Below are 19,750 nucleotides of genomic sequence, written 5' to 3'. Positions count from 1 at the left end.
TCTAATTTAATGTAAGCAGAGTTTTATAGTTGCTGAGGGTTATAACTCAGAAGATTATGCCCATGGCTTTTTATATTCCTAGTAATATCCTAGTGTACCTAGGCAGTAAAATGTTGACTGGGAGGCATTCTCTTAACTAATCAATCTACTAATATGCATATCCATATATTGGGTGCTTGACTAAGAACCATGAGCCCTGAGTTTAAGTTCTAGGTATATAGCTATTACTTTTACAACTTGACTAGTTATTTGTTTTCTTATATGTAAAACAGGGGTAGTTGAAATGGTATGTTTTCCTCGCAGAGTTGTTGTAAGAGTCAAGCAAGATAACAGATGTAAAAGGACTTCAAAAGTTGTAAAGAACTATCCAGATACAAGGTGCTATTGATACCTGTGTCTCATAAAATTTTGCAATAATTTTGTTTTATTTTGGTATTTTGAAAATACGTTTACTAATGTATTTATGTGGAAGACATAAAACACAATATAAAACAATAAAAATCAAAAAGTAAACTGAGTATTTTAGAGGAAATATTTATTTTTACCTAGAGTAATTTTAGCCTCTGGTCTGTGTTTGAATTATATTTTTAATAGATTGTTGTTCTTTTTCCTTTCCTAGGTACCTCTTCAGAAGACAATCAGAAATGCCAGAGAAAAATGTAAGAACTAAGATTTTAAAACTTGTCCTTTTCAAAACTCCATGTTCTAATAGTTATGAAGAAGGTATGATTGTTAGCTCCTAAATTCAGGTATTCATTTATTCAGTATTTGTTGAGACTCACTATGTGCCAGAACTGTTCTAATTGCTGGAGATACAGAGTAGTGAATGAAATTGATTAAAAACAAAATCTCTGTCTTCCTTGGATCCACATTCTAGTGGAAGAGATGGACAATGAACAAATAAGCAAGTAAATTTATACTGTACTATATGGTGATGAATTCTATAGAGAAAAATAAAACTAGATAGGGGGCTAAAGAATATTGGGATGGAGATTTGCTATTTTAAGTAGTGTAGTCAGAGAAGTCATCGTTGGAAAGGTAGCATTTGAGCAGAGACCTAAATAAGGAGGTAGACTCACTGTGTGACTCATTGGAGAAAAGAACATTCCACAGAGCGGAAATAGCTGGAGCAGGGCCCCGAGGCAAGAAGGCTTAGGCTCCTGAGTGGAGTGAGGGAAAGGAGAGAGGTAGGAGATGAAATGAGAGAAGCAGGTAGGTGAGTATAAGTGCGTTGGAAAACCTTTGAAGGGTTTAGATGGATGGCATGATATGATTTATGTTTTCAAAGAATCACCATGGCTGCTGTGTTGAGAATAAACTATGGGGAGGCAAGGAATTAGAGAGATAATAGTTAGGAAACTGTTGTCCTAATTGTACACAAGAGATGTTGGAATATAGACCAGAGTGGTAAGAGTAGAGATAGCAAGAGGTCAGATTTTGAATAAATTTTGAAAGCAGAACTAACAGGATCTGCTGATAGACTGACTGGTGGAGTATGCAAGTGGTCAAGGCTGACTCCACAGGTTTGTCTTGAACAACTGGAAGGATGGAGTTGCTATTTATTAAGATGGGGAAGACTGAGGAGAAACATATTACTGGGGAAAATCAAGAGTTTGGTTTGGGGACTGTGGACTGAAGGGTAAGGCATATGGGAGAGAGAAGGTATCTAAGTTCAAGGAGGTGGTCACAGTCTGGATCATGAATGGCCTTAAGGGCTGAGATTTTTATTTTATCCTGAAAGTGGTGGGAACCGCTGAAAGATTTCCAGTAGTTCTGTAAAATATAATGACATTTTGTAACACCTTAATCTTAAAAGGTTGAATTAACTTATAAAAATCCATACAAGTTTAAAAACAAACTTGTAGACACCATATAGAAAGTGAAAAGACAGAATAAGAGAAAATATTTGCAAATCATATATCTGGTAAAGGACTTGTATCCAGAATATACAAAGAACTCTGACAACTCAACAATAAAAAGAAAAATGACCCAATTTAAAAACAGGCAAAGGATCTGAACAGACAAACTCTCCAAAATAATTACATTCACTTACATTTGCAAGTAAAAAAGGCAGATATTACCTCTTTACACTGATAGATGCCACAGAATGTGCCACTCTACACAGGTTCCTCCTTATACAAGACAGAGCATTATATTTAGAGAAGATATGCAAATGACCAGTAAGCACATGAAAAGATGCTTGATATTGTCCGTTAGGGAAATGCACAACTTCACTGAGATACCACTTCACACCCACTAGGAGGGCTATAATAAAAAAAGATAGATAATAACAAGTGTTGTCTTCAATTTGGAGAAGTTGAGACTTTGATAAATTGCTGGTGGGAATTTGAAATAGTGAGGGTGCTTTGGAAAATAGTTTGGCAGTTCCTCAAAATGTTACCCTATGAGCCAGCAATCCATTCCTAGGTATGTATACCAGGAGAAATGAAAACACATGTCCACACAAAATGAATGTTTACGGTAACTTTATTCATAATAGCCAAAAAGTGGAAACAATCCAAATGTCCATCTATTGGTGAATGGATAAATAAAATGTTGTATATCTACAATGGAATATGATTCAATAATACAAGGAAATGAAATTCTGATATAAGCTACAACATGGATAAACCCTGCAAATATTATGCTGTTAAGAAAGCCAGTCATACAAGACCAGATATTTTATAGTTGTATTCACAGGAGATATCCAGAATAGACAAATCTGTAGAGACAGAAAACAGACTAGTGGTTGCCTAAGACTGGGGAGGTTTGGGAAGAAACGGGGATTGACTACTAATGGGTACAAGGTTTCTTTTTGGAGTGATGAAAATGTTCTAAAATTGATTGTGATGATGGTGGTACAACTCTGAATTATACACTTTAAGTGGGTGAATTGTGTGATATGTGAATTACATTAATAAAGCTGTAAAAAGAAACCCTAAAAGTAAGACCAAGGAAACCAAGGAAATATAATTTTTTTCCTTTTAAAAATTTATCAATTACAGTTGGCATTCACTATTATGTTACATTAATTTCAAGTGTACAGCATAATGGTTACACATTTATTTAACTTATGATGAAGTGATTCCCCTGATTAGTACCTACCTGGCACTATACATAGTTATTGCAATATTATTGACTATATTCTCTATGCTGTACTTTACATCATGACTATTTTATAATTACCAATTTGTATTTTCTAATCCCTTCACTTCCCCACCCCCCAACCCCCCTCCCATCTATCAACCATCAGTGTTTTTCTCTGTATTTATGAGTCTATTTCTGTTTTGTTTGCCCGCTTATTATTCTATTCTTTAGATTCCACATATAAGTGATATATGGTATTTGTCTTTCTCAGTCTGACTTATTTCACTTAGCATAATATCCTCTATGTCCATCCAAGTTGTTGCAAATGGTAAGATTTCATTCTTTTTTATGGCAGAGTAAATACTCCATTGTATAAATGTGCCACAGTTTCTTTATCCAATTGTCTATTGATGAGCATTTCAGTTGTTTTCTTATCTTGGCTATTGTGAATAGTGCTGCAGTAAACAAAAGGGTGCATATATATTTTTTAAAATTAGTGTTTTGGATTTCTTTGGATAAATACCCTGGAGAGGGATTGCTGGGTCATAAGGTAGTTCTGTTTTTAACTTTTTGAGGAACCTCCGTACTGTTTTCCATAGCAACTATACCAATTTGCAATCCCACCAACAGTGCAAAAGGGTTCCCTTTTCTCTACATCCTTTCCAGTACTTGTTGTTTGTTGACTTATTTATGGTAGCCATTCTGACAGGAGTGAGGTGGTATCTCATTGTGGTTTTTATTTTCATTTCTCTAATGATTAGCGATGTTGAGCATCTTTTCATATGTCTATTGGCATCTGTATGCCCTCTTTGGAGAAATGTCTGTTCAGGTCCTTTGCCCATTTTATAATTGGATTTTTTTTTTTTTTTGGTATTGAGTTGTATGAGTTTTTTAATAAATTTTGGATATTTACCTTTTATCATTGGCATATATCTTCTCCCATTCAGGAGGATGTCTTTTTGTTTTGTTGATGGTTTCCTTTGATGTGAAAGAACTTTTTAGTTTGATGTTGTCCCATATTTATTTTATTTTTTTTGTTTTCCTTGCCTGAGGAGATACATCAGTAAAAATTTTTTACTAAGGGTAGTGTGTGAGAGTTTACTTCCTATGGTATATTTTCTTTTAGGAGTTTTGTGGTTTTGGGTCTTACATTTAAGTTTTTAATTCATTTTGAGTTTATTCTTGTATATGGTGTAAGAAGGTGATCCAGTTTGATTTTTTTGCATGTATCTGTCTAGTTTTCCCAGCGCCATTTATTGAATAGACTGTCTTTACTCCAATGTAAATTCTTGTTTCCTCTGTCATAGATTGGATGACAATATAGGCATGGTTTTATTTCTGGGCTCTCTGTTCTGTTCCATTAATTTATGTGTGTTTTTATGCCAGTACTATGCTGTTTTGATTACTATAGCCTTGTAGTATAATTTGATATGGATAGATATACTTTTTTGGGGGTGGGGGAGGGGAACAGGACTTTATTGGGGAACAGTGTGTACTTCCAGGCCTTTTTTTTCCAAGTCAAGTTGTTGTCCTTTCAATCTTAGTTGTGGAGGGTGCCGTTCAGCTTCAAGTTGTCCTCTCAGTCTTAGTTGTGAAGGGCGCAGCTCAGCTCCAGGTCCAGTTGCCGTTTTTCTAGTTTCAGGGGGCAGAGCCCACCATCCCTTGCGGGAGTCGAGGAATTGAACTGGCAACCTTGTGGTTGAGAGGATGCGCTCCAACCAACTGAGCCATCCGGGAGCTTGGCGGTAGTTCAGCTCAAGGTGCCGTGTTCAATCTTAGTTGCAGGGGGCGCAGCCCACCATCCCTTGTGGGACTCGAGGAATCTAACTGGCAACCTTGTGGTTGAGAGCCCACTGGCCCATGTGGGAATCGAACCTACAGCCTTCGGAGTTAGGAGCATGGAGCTCTAACCGCCTGAGCCACCGGGCTGGCCCCTGGATTGATATACTTTTGAGTGCAGATTTCTGTGGAACTTTTACATCACCCAACCCAAATTCTTGTCTGTTATCCCACGTCTTCACAAAGATATACATGAACATAGTTCTACCTTAGAGCAGTTATTCCTGCAACAAAGAAAAGATGGCTTAGAAGAAGTGACTAGATTGAAGGGATGGCTAATATAGTATTTCAAGTGAGGCTTGATTAGGATCTGAACTTTAGCAGCAAGGATAGCATAAAGGAAAATTTTGAGAATCATTCACAAGGGGTAATCAAGAGTTTTTAATGATTGGTTGGTTCAGGAAGGAAGATGGTGTCCAAGTTGGTCCCCAGTCTTCTGAATAAGCAAACTGGGTGAAGAATGACTCATTCACATAGAAAACCAAGAGTAAGTTGAAGTGGCAAATGATTTTAGTTTGGAAAACACTGAAATGCCTACAGTATTTTGAATTGGGGATATCCAGCAAGCTGTTGAATATCCCAGCCTGGAGAGCAAGGGAAAGGTCCTGGGCTGAAGGCATAATTCTTCCCTTGGGAATGTGTAGAGTGAGAAAAGAGTAGTATTAGTGTGATAGCCTCCTTATGAATATGCTTGTCTCTAAATGGGGAGAAATTACTGAAGAAAAGAAAATCTAGTACTGTTATTCTTAGGTGAATTATTCTTTTTTGGTAAACAACAGTGATAATTCTAAAGATAAATTATTGGGGTCAACAGAGAGAACTAATGATGGACTCCACAATTTGCAACACAGTATATTCTTAAGGAAGGAATGATATTTGGACAATAATGATACCAGATTTGAGCACCTATTATCTGTTAGATATTTTGGCATTCTATTTAATTAAGTAGCATGTTCGCAAAGTTAAAACCCTACAATTTTGACGTAGTACCTAATGGAGAAACGTAGTTTTGTTTATATTGTTATAAGATCTGTACAGACCCACTTCAATGACTGTTGCCTGTGTATTGAAATGGAGCAAATGTAATGTAATGCTTGATTATGTGTATCTAAGCTCTCTCTTAAATGCCACCCTCTCTTTAAGAAATAAAACCTACTACTTGGATGTGTAAAGAAAATATATCTTTATTTATTTTTAAGGTAACTGATCTAAACTTCTCATGGGCTCTCATCACTCTTCTCCTTTATTTAACTGGGAAATTATAAGTTAAACTTACTTATTAATGCCATCCAGTTACTCCCAGTTAAAAGTCCGTTTTGGGTGAATACTGAGTCTTTTAAGATTTTTTTACCCATTCCATATTCCTGAGGATGGCATATAGGTAGGTGATCATATCTCTTGATTTGCCTGGAAGAGTTCCAATGTGTGCCTTTTATTCTGTCAATTTTTAATAGAGCTCCCTTTTACTCTCAGTAAGATGCCAGTTTGAATAATTACTCACCCTAAATATAGGGGTATAAACATAGAGGCAGGCCAGAGGTGGTGGGAGGGGTGAAGCTGGGGCTTAAAGTATCTGAAATCTACAAGTTGCCTCTGGATTTTTACTGATTTGTACTGCAGGTTTCAAGACTCACTGTATACCTGGGCTGGACCCTACCAATAAAGTCATTGGTGAATTTATGGCTGTATTTAGGGCCTGAGGTCTTTCCTCACCTTTGCTTTTGTTGCTACTCCAAACCTCTTGAGTCCCATTGAAGTCCTACACCCAGACTTTGACCCGGTTGCCTTTCTGCAGCCTTTGTGGTAGTCACCTCACCACAGTAGCCCCATGTCAGGTGTTTGGGATCTCAATTTGACCACCTTCTGCATTGCCCTTAGTATGTGGAACCTTGGGAATGTAGTATGTGTTTATAAAGTACAGGAATTAAGGGACTCTCAGGAGGGCTAACTGAGGCTCCTGCTCTGCCTGAATATCCCAAACTCTTACTTTTATGTTGCGTTTCCACCCTGGATGGATGTCTCCTCCTAGAGTTCTAAACAGGGAGTTTGGCACATGCCCCCTCTACTTTTGGCTTTCTCTTTGCATCTTCTAATGTCATCTTCCCACCTATTACCCCCACCTCCAGATTTTGGGCTTGAGGGAGAAAAGTCAGTGCCTGTTGTCTGACTGCTTGTTTCCTAAGCCTCTGTCCCCTTTGCAGTAATCCTTAAGGCTGGAAGGTGTGGAGGAGGGATCTATCTTGGGTCACATCCTGAGTTCTTTCTGTATACTATGACTAATAGTAAAACTCTGTGGTTGTGTCCACCAAGCCTTGATCTCCATATGTTAATAGGAACTTGAGGAATGTAGCAGGATGTGACTTTTATGCGGTGTTAGAGTTTGGACAGTAGATGAAAACAATGTTAAAATGACAACATCCCCCACCCCCTATTCTGTGTAGAACCATCTTTGTAGGATTTATGAAAGGTCGGGTCAAACCCAAATCTTCTAGTAGCATTAGCCCATTACCAATCTCCAAGATATTTAAGCAAAGGTTAAGAATTCACTGAAAGGCTGAAATGACCAAGAATGTTTATTTCTTTGATAAGTGTTATTGGTGTCATATATAGGAGAGGTGGAGACTTCTCCCTCACCTCAACACAAGAGAGGAAGCTCCAAGAGAACCATTTGGAAAGTTTGACATATGTCCTCTGTAATTTGGTTTCTGATTCACACCTGAAAAGTCTAAAGGCAAGAGGGTCTGTTAGTTGCTTTATGATGACAGAATAAACAGGAAGCTAAGTGTATTTTCAGAGTTTGACACAACAAAGATTTGTGCATAATGCACAGAAGGGAGCCAGGTATGGATCAACTTGAAAGGGATCATGCCCAATATAACTTCTGCGAAAAACCAAAGTAAACTTAATTAAAAGAGGCTGGGAGTTCTGTCATCAAATGCAAAAGCTGAGGAGATCCTGAAGAGCAGCAAATGAGAGAGCCCCATAGGGAAATCAAATCACTGAACCCTTCAAAAATGCTTCAGGTTTGAGAGAGTCAGCATTTGGTTATCTGTCACATCCAAAGGGCACAAATGGCGTGTTAATAATAGTATCAGTCAAGATCAAGAAAGACCTTCCTGTCCCTTACTATAGCTTTCCCCTACTCCAGTGCTAGAGGACCCCAAAGAGGAGTTACCACATGGGAGCAGGAAAAGAACTGCAGGTTGTGAGTCTAAACCAGGCCTAAGTTGAGAAAAGGAAGAAATTTAAAATGGATTATGAGTTTGGTGTTGTGATATTACACTGGGCTTTTTATTACCTAAAAATAACTCTTTATTACAAGAGAATACCACACAAGCAATGGAATACACCTGAAAGTTCATTCAAGGATAAGAAAATACTTCTTTTTTTTTTTTTTTTAAAGATTTTATTGGGGAAGGCGAACAGGACTTTATTGGGGAACAGTGTGCACTTCCAGGCCTTTTTTCCAAGTCAAGTTGTTGTCCTTCTAATCTTAGTTGTGGAGGGTGCCGTTCAGCTTCAAGTTGTCCTTTCAGTTTTAGTTGTGGAGGGTGCAGCTCAGTTCCAGGTCTAGTTGCCGTTTTCTAGTTGCAGGGGGCACAGCCCACCATCCCTTGCAGGAGTCAAACCGGCAACCTTGTGGTTGAGAGGATGCATTCCAATCAACTGAGCCATCTGGGAGCTCAGTGGCAGCTCAGCTCAAGGTGCTGTGTTCAATTTTTAGTTGCAGGGGGCGCTGCCCACCATCCCTTGCAGGAGTCAAGGAATCCAACTGGCAACCTTGTGGTTGAGAGGATGTGCTCCAATGGAGCCATCCAGGAGCTCAGCAGCAGCTCAGTTCAAGGTGCCGTGTTCAATCTTAGTTGCAGGGGACTCGAGGAGTTGAACTGGCAACCTTGTGGTTGAGAGCCCACTGGCCCATGTGGGAATTGAACCGGCAGCCTTTTGAGTTAGGAGCATGGAGCTCTAACCACCTGAGCCACCGGTCCGGCCCCAAGAAAATGCTATTTTAACAGGATGAATTTAAAGGGGAAATGTGAAAGGATAAAATTGTTTTGATTACTGAGTTCAACTCTTCAATAAACGTGTAATAGGAATTTAGAAAAACATCTTACATTTGGTTTTCAACTCCATTGTCTTCCTAGGAACTTAGAAATCCCATTTTGGTGGTCAAAAGTTGAGTTTTGATCCTTTTGTATTCCTCTTGTAATAGCTAATTCTCTCCTACACATTTGTGTAGAATTAGGGGCAGTCTCATTTGTGAAAGCGTAAAAGAGAAAAGGATATTTATTTTTAAAAAGTATTATGTTACTTGAGATCCTTACCATAAGAATCCTGGGAAACAAGATTGCTATTCCTTTTGCATAAATGAGGTAACCAAGACTCAAGACAGGTTAAGTAACTTTCCCAAGGCCACTCAAGTGTGAATAGCAGAACTGGGCTTTCAAACCAGGTTTCCCTGATTCTAAACAGTCTGCCTTGCCCTCTACACAGACTGTCTCATGCTGATAAATGGAGATATATTGCCTTTATTAAACTATTTGTTCATATAGATATGGTAACTTTTTTTTTTCTAACTAGTTGTATTTTTTTCTACAGGATAATTGATTACATATAAATATCCATATTTTAAGTATTTGAGGAATCTCAAAAGTTACTGAAAGATTAAAAGAATACCATTTACAGAGAACAAACTGATGGTTGCCAGATGGGAGGGAGTTTGGGGGCTGGGTGAAAAAGGTGAAGGGATTAAGAAGTACAAATTTGTAGTTATGAAATAGTCACGGGTATGTAAAGTACAGTATGGGCAATATAGTTAATAATATTGTAATAACTATGTATAGTGCCAGGTGGGTACTAAACTAATCAGGAAATCACTTCATAAATTATATAAATTTAATAGTTTAACCACTATGCTGTACACCTGAAAGTAATATAAAATATTGAATGTCAACTGTAATTGAAAAATTAAAAATAAATATAAATAAAAGTGTACCATTTATTTGTTCTTATTATAGAGTGATGACATTAGCAGATGAAGATTTTTCTCCAAAACCAGAGAGTACGTCAAATTCAGAATCAGGTAATAAATAGTGAAACTAATCATTTTCATAATTCTGTATTTCTTTACTTTTGTCACAAGACAGTATATATTAAGAAAATTGGTAGCCCAGGAAACTGAGTGCTTTTTAGCTTGATTGTATTTAAAAAATGAAGATATGTGATGTTAGTAAGTGAATCTTAACTATCACCAGCGCACCCGTCATCAATTCATTTAATAAACGTTTACAGAGTATGTACTCTGTACCAGGCGTTATTGTATATGCTAGTGGGTAGTGATACACATCCCCTGCCCTCATAAGTCCCAGTCGTAGGAGAGGAAAATAATCAGTAAACAGATATATTTGAGTTACATGTGATGATTGAAAAATGAAAAGATAAACAAAACACCTTTCAGTACAGGTGCTCTATCACTAGGTTATTAGAATAAACTTAACAAAACATTTATCACCTTTTTAACCTTTGCTGTCTCTCAGATTACTATTTTCTTCATGCAAGTTTTATAGCATCTATTTAGGGACAAACTTGATAAATTGCTGCTTTTGCTCTTAATGGTTATAAATGTTTATATCAACTAAAAAAAAAAAGTGTGTGTGTAATTTCACTTTAAGAAGACTTAATGAGCATTTACTAAACTCCAGGCATTATGTTAGGACCTGTGAGAATAAAAATGATTAAGATTGTTTCTGTTCTAAGAGAAATTAATCTAGTGATAAAAACTAAACTTGTAAAAGCATACTTTCTTGGAAGGAGTAGTACCTACGACCCTGCAGGGTGAGCATTAGAAGGATTTGTTTTATAGATCAAAGAGTAAGGGAGCTTGCCCAATAAAATATTTTTCTTTGTCTGTGGAAAGTATTATTCATAAAGCTTGGTAGTAAGGCAGAATAGTGACTCTAGAATTATATGCTTTGGTATTCTTGCGTTTATGTGATAGATTGACTTAAAATTAAATAAATCACATCTTGCCATAGAGGTAGTTTTTACACATTCCTTAACTCAACAAATCCAACTGTATTCCAGTTGTGTGTCAGGCTCTTTAGTAAATGTTAAAAAACCGAGAAATGCCTCTATTCCTGCCTTCAAGGAGCCAATAATCTAGTAATAGAGACAAACTAATAAACAAGAAATTACTTGACAGGCCACTCCTGCTCAGTCTCCTTTGCAATCTTATCTGTTGCTATATTAGCCATTAAATGTGGGAGTTCTTCAAGGCTTGTTCCCATATTTTAATCTCTTTTCAGTCTACCCCTGATATGTGTAAGTGTCTTGTAAAAGACAGAGCTTCCAAATTTGCTCTCAGTCTATACTGTCCTCTGAGGTTAAGACCCTTGTATGCTGGACATCTGGACATCTCCTCTTGGATGTTTCAGAGACATCTAATATCACCATTCATTAATTCCATTCATTCAGCAAGTATTTATTAAGCACTTACAGCACGACACAAATTGTTTTAATTGCTGGAGAACATGACAAAATACTTGCCTAACAGAGCTTATGTTATAGTGGAGAAAGAAAGATAACTAAAAGATAAACAAATAAATATATAATAATGTCAGAAATATGAGTAATGAAGGAAAATAAAGAAAGGTAAGAACAGAGAATGTGACTGAGAATGCTGTTTTAGATGGGGTAATCAGGATAGGCCTCTGAGGAGGTGACATTTGTGCAGAGCTTGAGTGAAGTGGGAGAGTAGGCCATGTGAAAAATCCAGGGACAGAACATGCCGGGAAAAGGGAACAATAAGACAAAAGGCCATGAGGTGGGAATTTGCTTGGCATGTTTCAAGAAGAGGAAAGAGGTTAGTGTGACTGGAGCAAAATGAGTTAAAAATAAAAATGGTAGAAACTGTGGTCAGAGAGCTAGTTAAGCAGTATAATATACTCGTAGTCTTATATGCCATTGTGAGGAGTAGGAATTTTATTGTAAATGTGCTCAGAAGCACATCTTAGAGCAGAAAGATGGCATGATCAGATATATATGCATATTTTAGAATTACCACTCTGGCAACGATGTGGAAAATAGACTAAGCAGGCAGGAGTAGAAGCAAGGAGACCTTGTTAAACTAGTGCAGTGGTCAGATAATGGTGTAAGAGACCGAAGTGGTAGCAGTGGTCTTACTGGGAATATATTTTAAAGGCAGATGTACTACGTATGTTGCATGAAAGAACACAGACACAAACATGTATACACTGTGTAATTCCACATATGTGAAGTTGAAGAACAGGCAAGACTATTCTGAGTGATAGACGTTAGAATAGTGGTAATCTTAGGAAAGGGGCTGCTTACTGGGAAAGAACATAAGGGAAACTTCTGGGTGTTGGAAATATGGCTGGTGATTATATGGATGAATACATATACATATAAGATATGTGCTCGTTACTGTATATATGGAATACTTCAATAAAATATTAAAACTTTGAAAGGCTTATTAGCATCAAGAGAAGATGTGATGAAACAAGTTTATTACACAGAAGTCTGGAGTTTGGGGCAAAGACTGGGGCTGTAGATAAATATTAGAGCCTGAGTAGAGATGTTTTGAAGCCATAGAATAGATGAGATTACCTACGAAGTGCAAATAAATAGAAGAGAAAAATGTAAAAAAACACAAAACAAAGCATGTATTTTGCCATGAATAAGGTGTACCCATGTTTTTGGCCCAAACTTTCAGGGGAAAAAATATTTCATTTTAATTTTTTAATTCAAATTTTTATTTGTTTACATTTAGGTACTTGTTTTTTGTATTATAAAGGAATTTTAGCATTTATTTTTAACATACTATGATACAAGAAATTTAATGTAACAAATAATTACAAAACCCAAGAACAGATACAAGGTACAAGAAATTTTATGTACCAGTAACAAATTTACGCTATTTACGCACCATAGAAGGTCAAGAACTCTTCGTTGTTGCAAGTTCATCGTTTCCACAAAACCGATTATCGTATTTCAGGGTATTTTGCATAAAGATATTGTTATTGATTTCTAGAGTTACACTTTTATCTCATAAGCATAAATAAAAGAATTAAAAACACTTATATAGATATGGATTTAATACTACCCATGTGTAATGCACATCCTTATTTTTCCCTCACAAATTTGGGCTAAAAAGTTCACATTATACACAGCAAAATACAGTAAATGGAACACTCCAACATTTAGAGGTAGCTATAACAAAAGTTACCAAGAGATTTAGGACTGAGAGTTGTCACGACCAAGACCTAACCTGGTCTATCTCAATTAGTAAACGTAGCTTAGCAAACCTGAAACTTGGGGATCGTCCTCAACACCTTCCTCTTTGTCACTTCCTATGTATAATCTATTGTCAAACCTTGGTATCAATTTTTTCTCTTACCAAACTCTGAAATCCACTACTTCTCTCTGCCATGGGAGATGAAGATGAGAGGAGTGATTAGCCTCAAGGGTTGCAAGTTTTAGCAGATAAAGATACAGAATCCCCACTTAAATTTGAATTCAGTTAAGCAACAAATAATTGTTTAATATAATTATGTCACAAATATTTCACATGCTTGTACTACTACATGGGAAATACTTACACTAAAAAATTATTCATTGTTTATCTGAATTTTAAGTGAGCATCCTGTATTTTATCTAGCAACCTATTAACCTCTGCAATGAGGCTGGATATATGTAAGCAATACAGGGATCATAAAAACCAGGATTTTGCATGTCAAGTGAAGAAGCTTGAGTTAACTTGAGGGCCGTGGAAATCCTTTTGGAAGAGTTTTAAGCAGATAATATTAGATATTTATTTTAGGTATACAATGTGAACAATGGACTGCAGAGGAAGGTGAATTGAAAAGCTATTGGAATAATCTAAAAGAAAATATTTTGGTGTCTTAAATCAAGTTACTGGTGTTAAGAATAAAAAAAGCCAAATTTGCAATATTAAGTACATATAATAAGTAAAATTGGCACATTGCAAATAGTAAATACTTACTGCTTTGAGTTGAGTTTGGAGAGTGAGGAAAAGGGAAGTGTCAAGACTGAAGAGGAACTACAGTAGGGGCCAGAGAGGGAAGATGTTCACACCTGTTGTACTGAGATCCATTTAGGAGGGACATGAAAGGTTTCTGCTCAGTATTCGTGGGAGCTGAAACTAAATTGTGTGGGTGTGGGAGTACACAGGAGGAAAGGAAGTTACACCAGTATATGTGGACAGCTCTTTGAAGAAACTTACCCATGGATAAGAGGAGACAGAGGAAGTAGCAGGAAGGGGTGTGGGGTACAGATAAAATTTTTGGTAAATGAAAGAGACCTGAACATGTTTTAAATGCTGATAGAAAAGTTGCAGTAGAAAGGGCCTGAAAATATGGGAGAGTGGAAATGGAAGGACAATTAATGAAGAATTTTAATCACTTATACTTTCTCTAATAATTGGAAAGTAAATATTTTATATAGAATTTATTTATTCCTGTGAAACCTGGATCTCTTGAGATAAAGATATTTTAAAGAGTACTTTCTGCTATCTGTAGCAAGTCAGATTGTGCAACATATATTAAGTTCTTCTAAAATGATTACAAGGCACAGTTATTCAGTTAGTTTTTTTTCCCAATTTGAGTTATCTTTTCTGTACTTACAGTTAATGATAGGTTAAATAATTAAAATACTAAAGTTTGTTTTTATTTATAGATCTTGCAGCTTGTGAAGTTGTACTTGCTAAGAAAACTCACCCTTCAATCCCTGAAAAAACAACGAAAAAGGCAAGTATTGAAGATGAATAACTACATAAACCATAAATTTTATTAAGGAAGGACATACTTTTAACCACGCTTTCATAGGAATTATTTTTCAGCTATGTAAGTAAATAATTTAAAACATTTTTGGAGTTCAGCAGCTAGATTACATTATTGTTTCATGAATATATGCTCTAAACTTAATGGAAGAGAATTAAAATTTATAATTTTTCCAACTTCTTTTTGGATAATTGGATGTCTATTAATCATTAATTTGAGGTAAAAATAAGCATTTGCTATGTAGCCAGAGCAGTGTTTTATACTGAGGAATACATGATGTTTTTTGTTTGTTTGTTACATTAGGTTTGGAATCTAGAGGTCTTGGGACTTTATTTATATAGCAGGAGTTACTGTTTGAGTGATTACTCAATGCTAAGCATTATTCTAAGCATTTTTCATTAATGATATCTTTCTTTATAGCATTCCTTTCAGGTAAGTTTTTAAAAAATATATGTTTGTTTTGTTTTTACCTTTTTTATAGCTGAGGAAAATGAGATTTAGATGTTAACCAATATGTTTGAGGAGCTTGTGGCAGGTCTTTCTGGAACTGAAACCTGTACTGTTTTCACTACAGCACACTGTCATTGTATACATTGGGGAGCAAACTGAAAGAGGGCAAGAGTGTCAGCAGGAAGATTCACTAATATGAAGTTGGAAAGGTTTAGGATGCGAGATTGTGGTGGCTTTGACTAGGATGTAGGAGGGATAGTGAAATATGCATGGATTCAAAATGATTTTGCATGTAGAGTCCATAGGTTTAATATAGGGGATGAAGGACTGAGAGGTATCAAGAAACATTTCTGGGTTTCTGTCTTAAGCAGTTTGGGTGGATAAAGGTGCTATTTGATGTCATAGGAAAGGGAGGCGGTCTGAGGGCACATTAATATAATAATTATAATACATATACTGGTCTCTGCCCCTGGTTCCTGGCACCGAGCTCCTAAACCCTTGTAATTTCCTAAGTGATAAGAACCCCAGCGGCATCTCTTGTTTTATTGTTTGGTCTTTGGCCCCATCCCTAACACAGGTCTCCTAAAACCCTTGTAAATTCCTACGCGATAAGAGCACTAGAGGATCTTTTGTTTTAATGAGGCACTCAGGGTGGGCTCCTGGGTGGCTCCTGGATGGGGTCTGGTCACCAGAAAGACCAAGCCATAATTAGAAGCTTGGAATTTTCAGCCCACCACCCGTACTCCAGAGAGGGGAGAGGGGCTGGAACTGAGGTTAATAATTGATCATGCCTATATGAGGAAGTCTCCATGAAAATCCCAATAATAGGGGGTTCATTCAGAGAGCTTCCAGGTGGGTGCACACGTCCACACTGGGAGGCTGACACACCCTAACTCCACAGGGACAGAAGCTTTTGTGCTCAGGACCTTCCCAGCCCTCACCCTATATATCTCTTTGTCTGGATGTTCATGTTTATTCTTTATCATATCCTTTAATAAATTGGTAAATGTGTTTCCCTGAATTCTGTGAGCCAGTCTAGCATTTTAATTGAATCTGAGGAAGGGGCGATGGGAAACTCCAATTTGTAGCCAAAATCAGACAGAAGTTGTGGGTAACCTGGGGACCTCGTACTTATGATTGGCATCTGAAGTAGAGTGGGAGCAGTTTTGTGGGACTGAGCTCTTAACCGTGGGAGCTGACACGATTATCTTCAGGTTGTAGATAGTGTTAGAATTGAGTTGAATTGTAGGACACCAGCTGGTGTTGCAGAGAATTACTTATTGTGGGGAAAACGCCCCATACTTTTGATGATCAGAAGTGTGTTTTCTGTGAGTAGTAAAGGAGACTCACAGGAGAAAGGCTCATAGGAAGGAAAACTGAGGTGTTCTTTTTTCAACTTCCATTTATAGTAGCATCAAAAACAATAAAATACTTAGAGATCTATTTAACCAAGGAAGTAAAAGACCTGTACACTGAAAACTATCAGACATTGATGAGAGAAATTGAAGAAGACATAAATAAATGGAAAGATATCCCATGTTCTTGGGTTGGAAGAATTAATATTGTGAAAATGTTCATACTACCCAAAGTGATCTACAGAGTCAGTGCAACCTCTATGAAAATTCCAGTGGAATTTTTCTCAGAAATAGAAAAACTATCCCAAAATTAACATGGAACCACAAAAGAACCCAAATTTCCAAAGCAATCTTGAGAAAGAACAAAACTGGAGGCATCACACTTTCTGATTTCAATCTATATTACAAAGCTATAGAAATGAAAAGAGTATGGTACTGGCATAAAAACAGACATATAGACCAGTGGAACAGAATAGAGAGCCCAGAAATAAACCCACACATTTATGGCCAACTAATTTTAAGGGTGCCAAGAACAGAAAATGGGGAAAGGATAGTTTCTTCATTAAGTGATAATAGGAAAATCAGATACCTACTTGCAAAAGAATGAAACTGGACCCTTATTTTATACCACTCACAAAAATTAACTTGAAATGGATTAAAAACTTAAATGTAAGACCTGAAACCATAAATCTCCTAGAAGAAAACATGGGAAAATCTCCTTGACATTGATCTTGGCAATGATTACTTTGATAAGACACCAAAGAGGCATGTAACAAAGGCTAAAATAAACAAGTGGGACTACACCAAACTAAGAAGCTTCTGCATAAAGCAAAAGAAATAATCAATAAATTGAAAAGGCAGTCTAAAGAGTGGGAGGAAATATTTGCAAATCACATGTCTTATAAGGGGTCAATATCCAAAATATGAAAAGCTCCTATACAACTCAATAGCAAAAAAGCAAATAATCCAATTAAAAAATGGGCAAAGTACTTGAACAGACATTTTTCAAAAGAAGACATACAACTGGCCAATAGGTACATGAAAAGGTGCTCAATATCACTAATCATCAGGGAAATGCAAATCAAAACCACAATGAGATATTACCTCGTATCTGTTAGGATAGCTATTATCAAAAAGAAAGAGATAACAAATATTGGTGAGGATGTGGAGAAAAAGGGAACCCTTGTGCACTGTTCATGAGAATGTAAACCGGTACAACATTATGGAAAACCATATGGCCATTCCTCAAAAAACTAAAATAGAATTGCCATGTGATCCAGCAATCCCACTCCTGGGTATATATCCAAAGGAAATTAAATCAGTATCTTGAGGCGATACCTGCACTGCCATGTTCATTGCAGCATTATTCACAATAACCAAGATATGGAAATAACCTAAATGTTCTCTGACAGGTGAATGGATAAAGAAAATGTGTCTATATAGATATAGACAATGGAGTATTATTAAGCCACAAAAAATAAGGAAATATCATAATTTGTGACATGTATGGGCATTATGCTAAATGAAGTAAAGCAGAGAAATACAAATACTATATGGTATCACATACCGTGTTTCCCTGAAAATAAGACCTAGCCAGATCATCAGCTCTAATGTGTCTCTTGGAGCAGAAATTAATATTTTACTATAAGACTGAGTATGATATAATATAATATAATATAATATAATATAATATAATATAATACTGGGTCTTATATTAATTTTTGCTCCAGAAGACACATTAGAGCTGATGGTCTGGCTAGGTCTTATTTTCAGGGAAACAGGGTATATATATAGAATCCTAAAAAAAAGCCAATTTCATAGAAGTTGACAATAGAATGATGATTGCCAGGGTCTGGGGAGATGGGGAAAATGGGAGATGTGGGTCAAAGGGTAAAAACTTTTCCGTTATAAGAGTAAATCCTGAGAATCTAATGTACAGCAAGGTGATGATAGTTAATAATATAGTATTGTATACTTGAAAGTTGGTGAGAGTAGATTGTAAGCTTTCTCACCATGTACACACATGAAAAGCTATGTGTGGTGATGGATGTGTTAATTTCTTGATTTTAGTAATTATTCCACAATATATTATAATGTACATCAAGTCATCACTTATACACTTTAAATACATACAATTATATTTGTCAGTTATTCTTTGATAAAGGTGGGGGGAAAAGAAGAAAGTGAGGAAGTAATGATTGTGTATAGAGCTTGACTCTAAAGGGGAATAGAGAAAAAGAGTAGTAACTGGAGGGAGAGGCAGAGTTGGAGGAAGTTTGTTTTGTTTTGTTTTAAAGATGGGCTCTACTAGATCATTTTTGAGGGCTAATAGGAATGATGGAAGAGAGGAAGAAGGGATAGCTGAATGTAACGCTGTACGCAACCGGGGCTCCCTGTTACCTAGAGATCTAGCTGAAGTTGGATGAACTTCACTTCTTTAGCCTAAAGCAATAAAAAGTCTTCTCCATGCTTTCTTGCTTTCTACGTTTTGTTTTCTGTGCTTCTTCACTTCCTCATTTCCCTTTCCTGCTTTTATGCATACTGTCTCAGTTCATGCTCTACCAATTCTCTCTCTCTCTCTCTCTCTCTCTCTCTCTCTCTCTGTCTCACACACACACACACACACACACACACACACACACACACTTCTATACACACAAAGCATTTTATAATATAAAGGTGTCATAGCTTGCATTAAATGTCATTTCTTATACTCCTGTGTGTTCTGCCCCTTCTCAAAGGCTCTGCTCCTGGTAGGTGTCTCTTCCTGACTGTAGCTTTACCATCCCTGGAGTGTTGGTGTATAAGAACTTCACTATATTTCTCCAAAGATGATATACAAATGGCCAATAAACACATGAAAAGATGCTCAGTATCATTAGTCATTAAGGAAATGCAAATCAAAGCCACAATGAGGTATTATTTCATATCCACTAGGATGACTATAATAAAAAAGACCGATAACAAACATTGTGATGATGTGGAGAAATTGGAACCTTCAAACATCTTGGTGGGAATGTAAACTGGTGCAACCATTTTGGAAAACAATTTGGCAATTCTTCAGAATTTTAAACATGGAGTTACCATAGGACCCGGCAATTCTACTCTCAGGTTTATACCCAAGAGAAACAAAACATACGTTCTAATGAAAACTTACACATGAATTTTCATAGCAGCATTTATTCATAATAGCCAAAAAGT

The 19,750-nt window shown here is 36.6% G+C and overlaps 1 protein-coding gene across 1 annotated transcript in view; it reads left to right on the top strand.

Annotated features, from left to right (window-relative positions):
* Positions 1-19,750, top strand: part of MEIKIN (meiotic kinetochore factor) — an 80,346-nt gene that overhangs the window by 23,746 nt on the left and 36,850 nt on the right. Inside the window, exons 7-9 of the mRNA XM_074314104.2 lie at positions 620-659; positions 9,945-10,009; positions 14,641-14,711. Coding sequence (XP_074170205.2) covers positions 620-659; positions 9,945-10,009; positions 14,641-14,711 — 176 coding nt within the window. The remainder of the gene's footprint in view (positions 1-619; positions 660-9,944; positions 10,010-14,640; positions 14,712-19,750) is intronic.

This window comes from Rhinolophus sinicus, chromosome 5 (assembly GCF_057876585.1).
Source record: "Rhinolophus sinicus isolate RSI-liver-muscle chromosome 5, RSI-T2T, whole genome shotgun sequence".
NCBI classification, from domain to species: Eukaryota; Metazoa; Chordata; class Mammalia; order Chiroptera; family Rhinolophidae; genus Rhinolophus; species Rhinolophus sinicus.
Note: the sequence above shows the minus strand (reverse complement) of the source record. Positions and strands in the feature narration are given on the sequence as shown.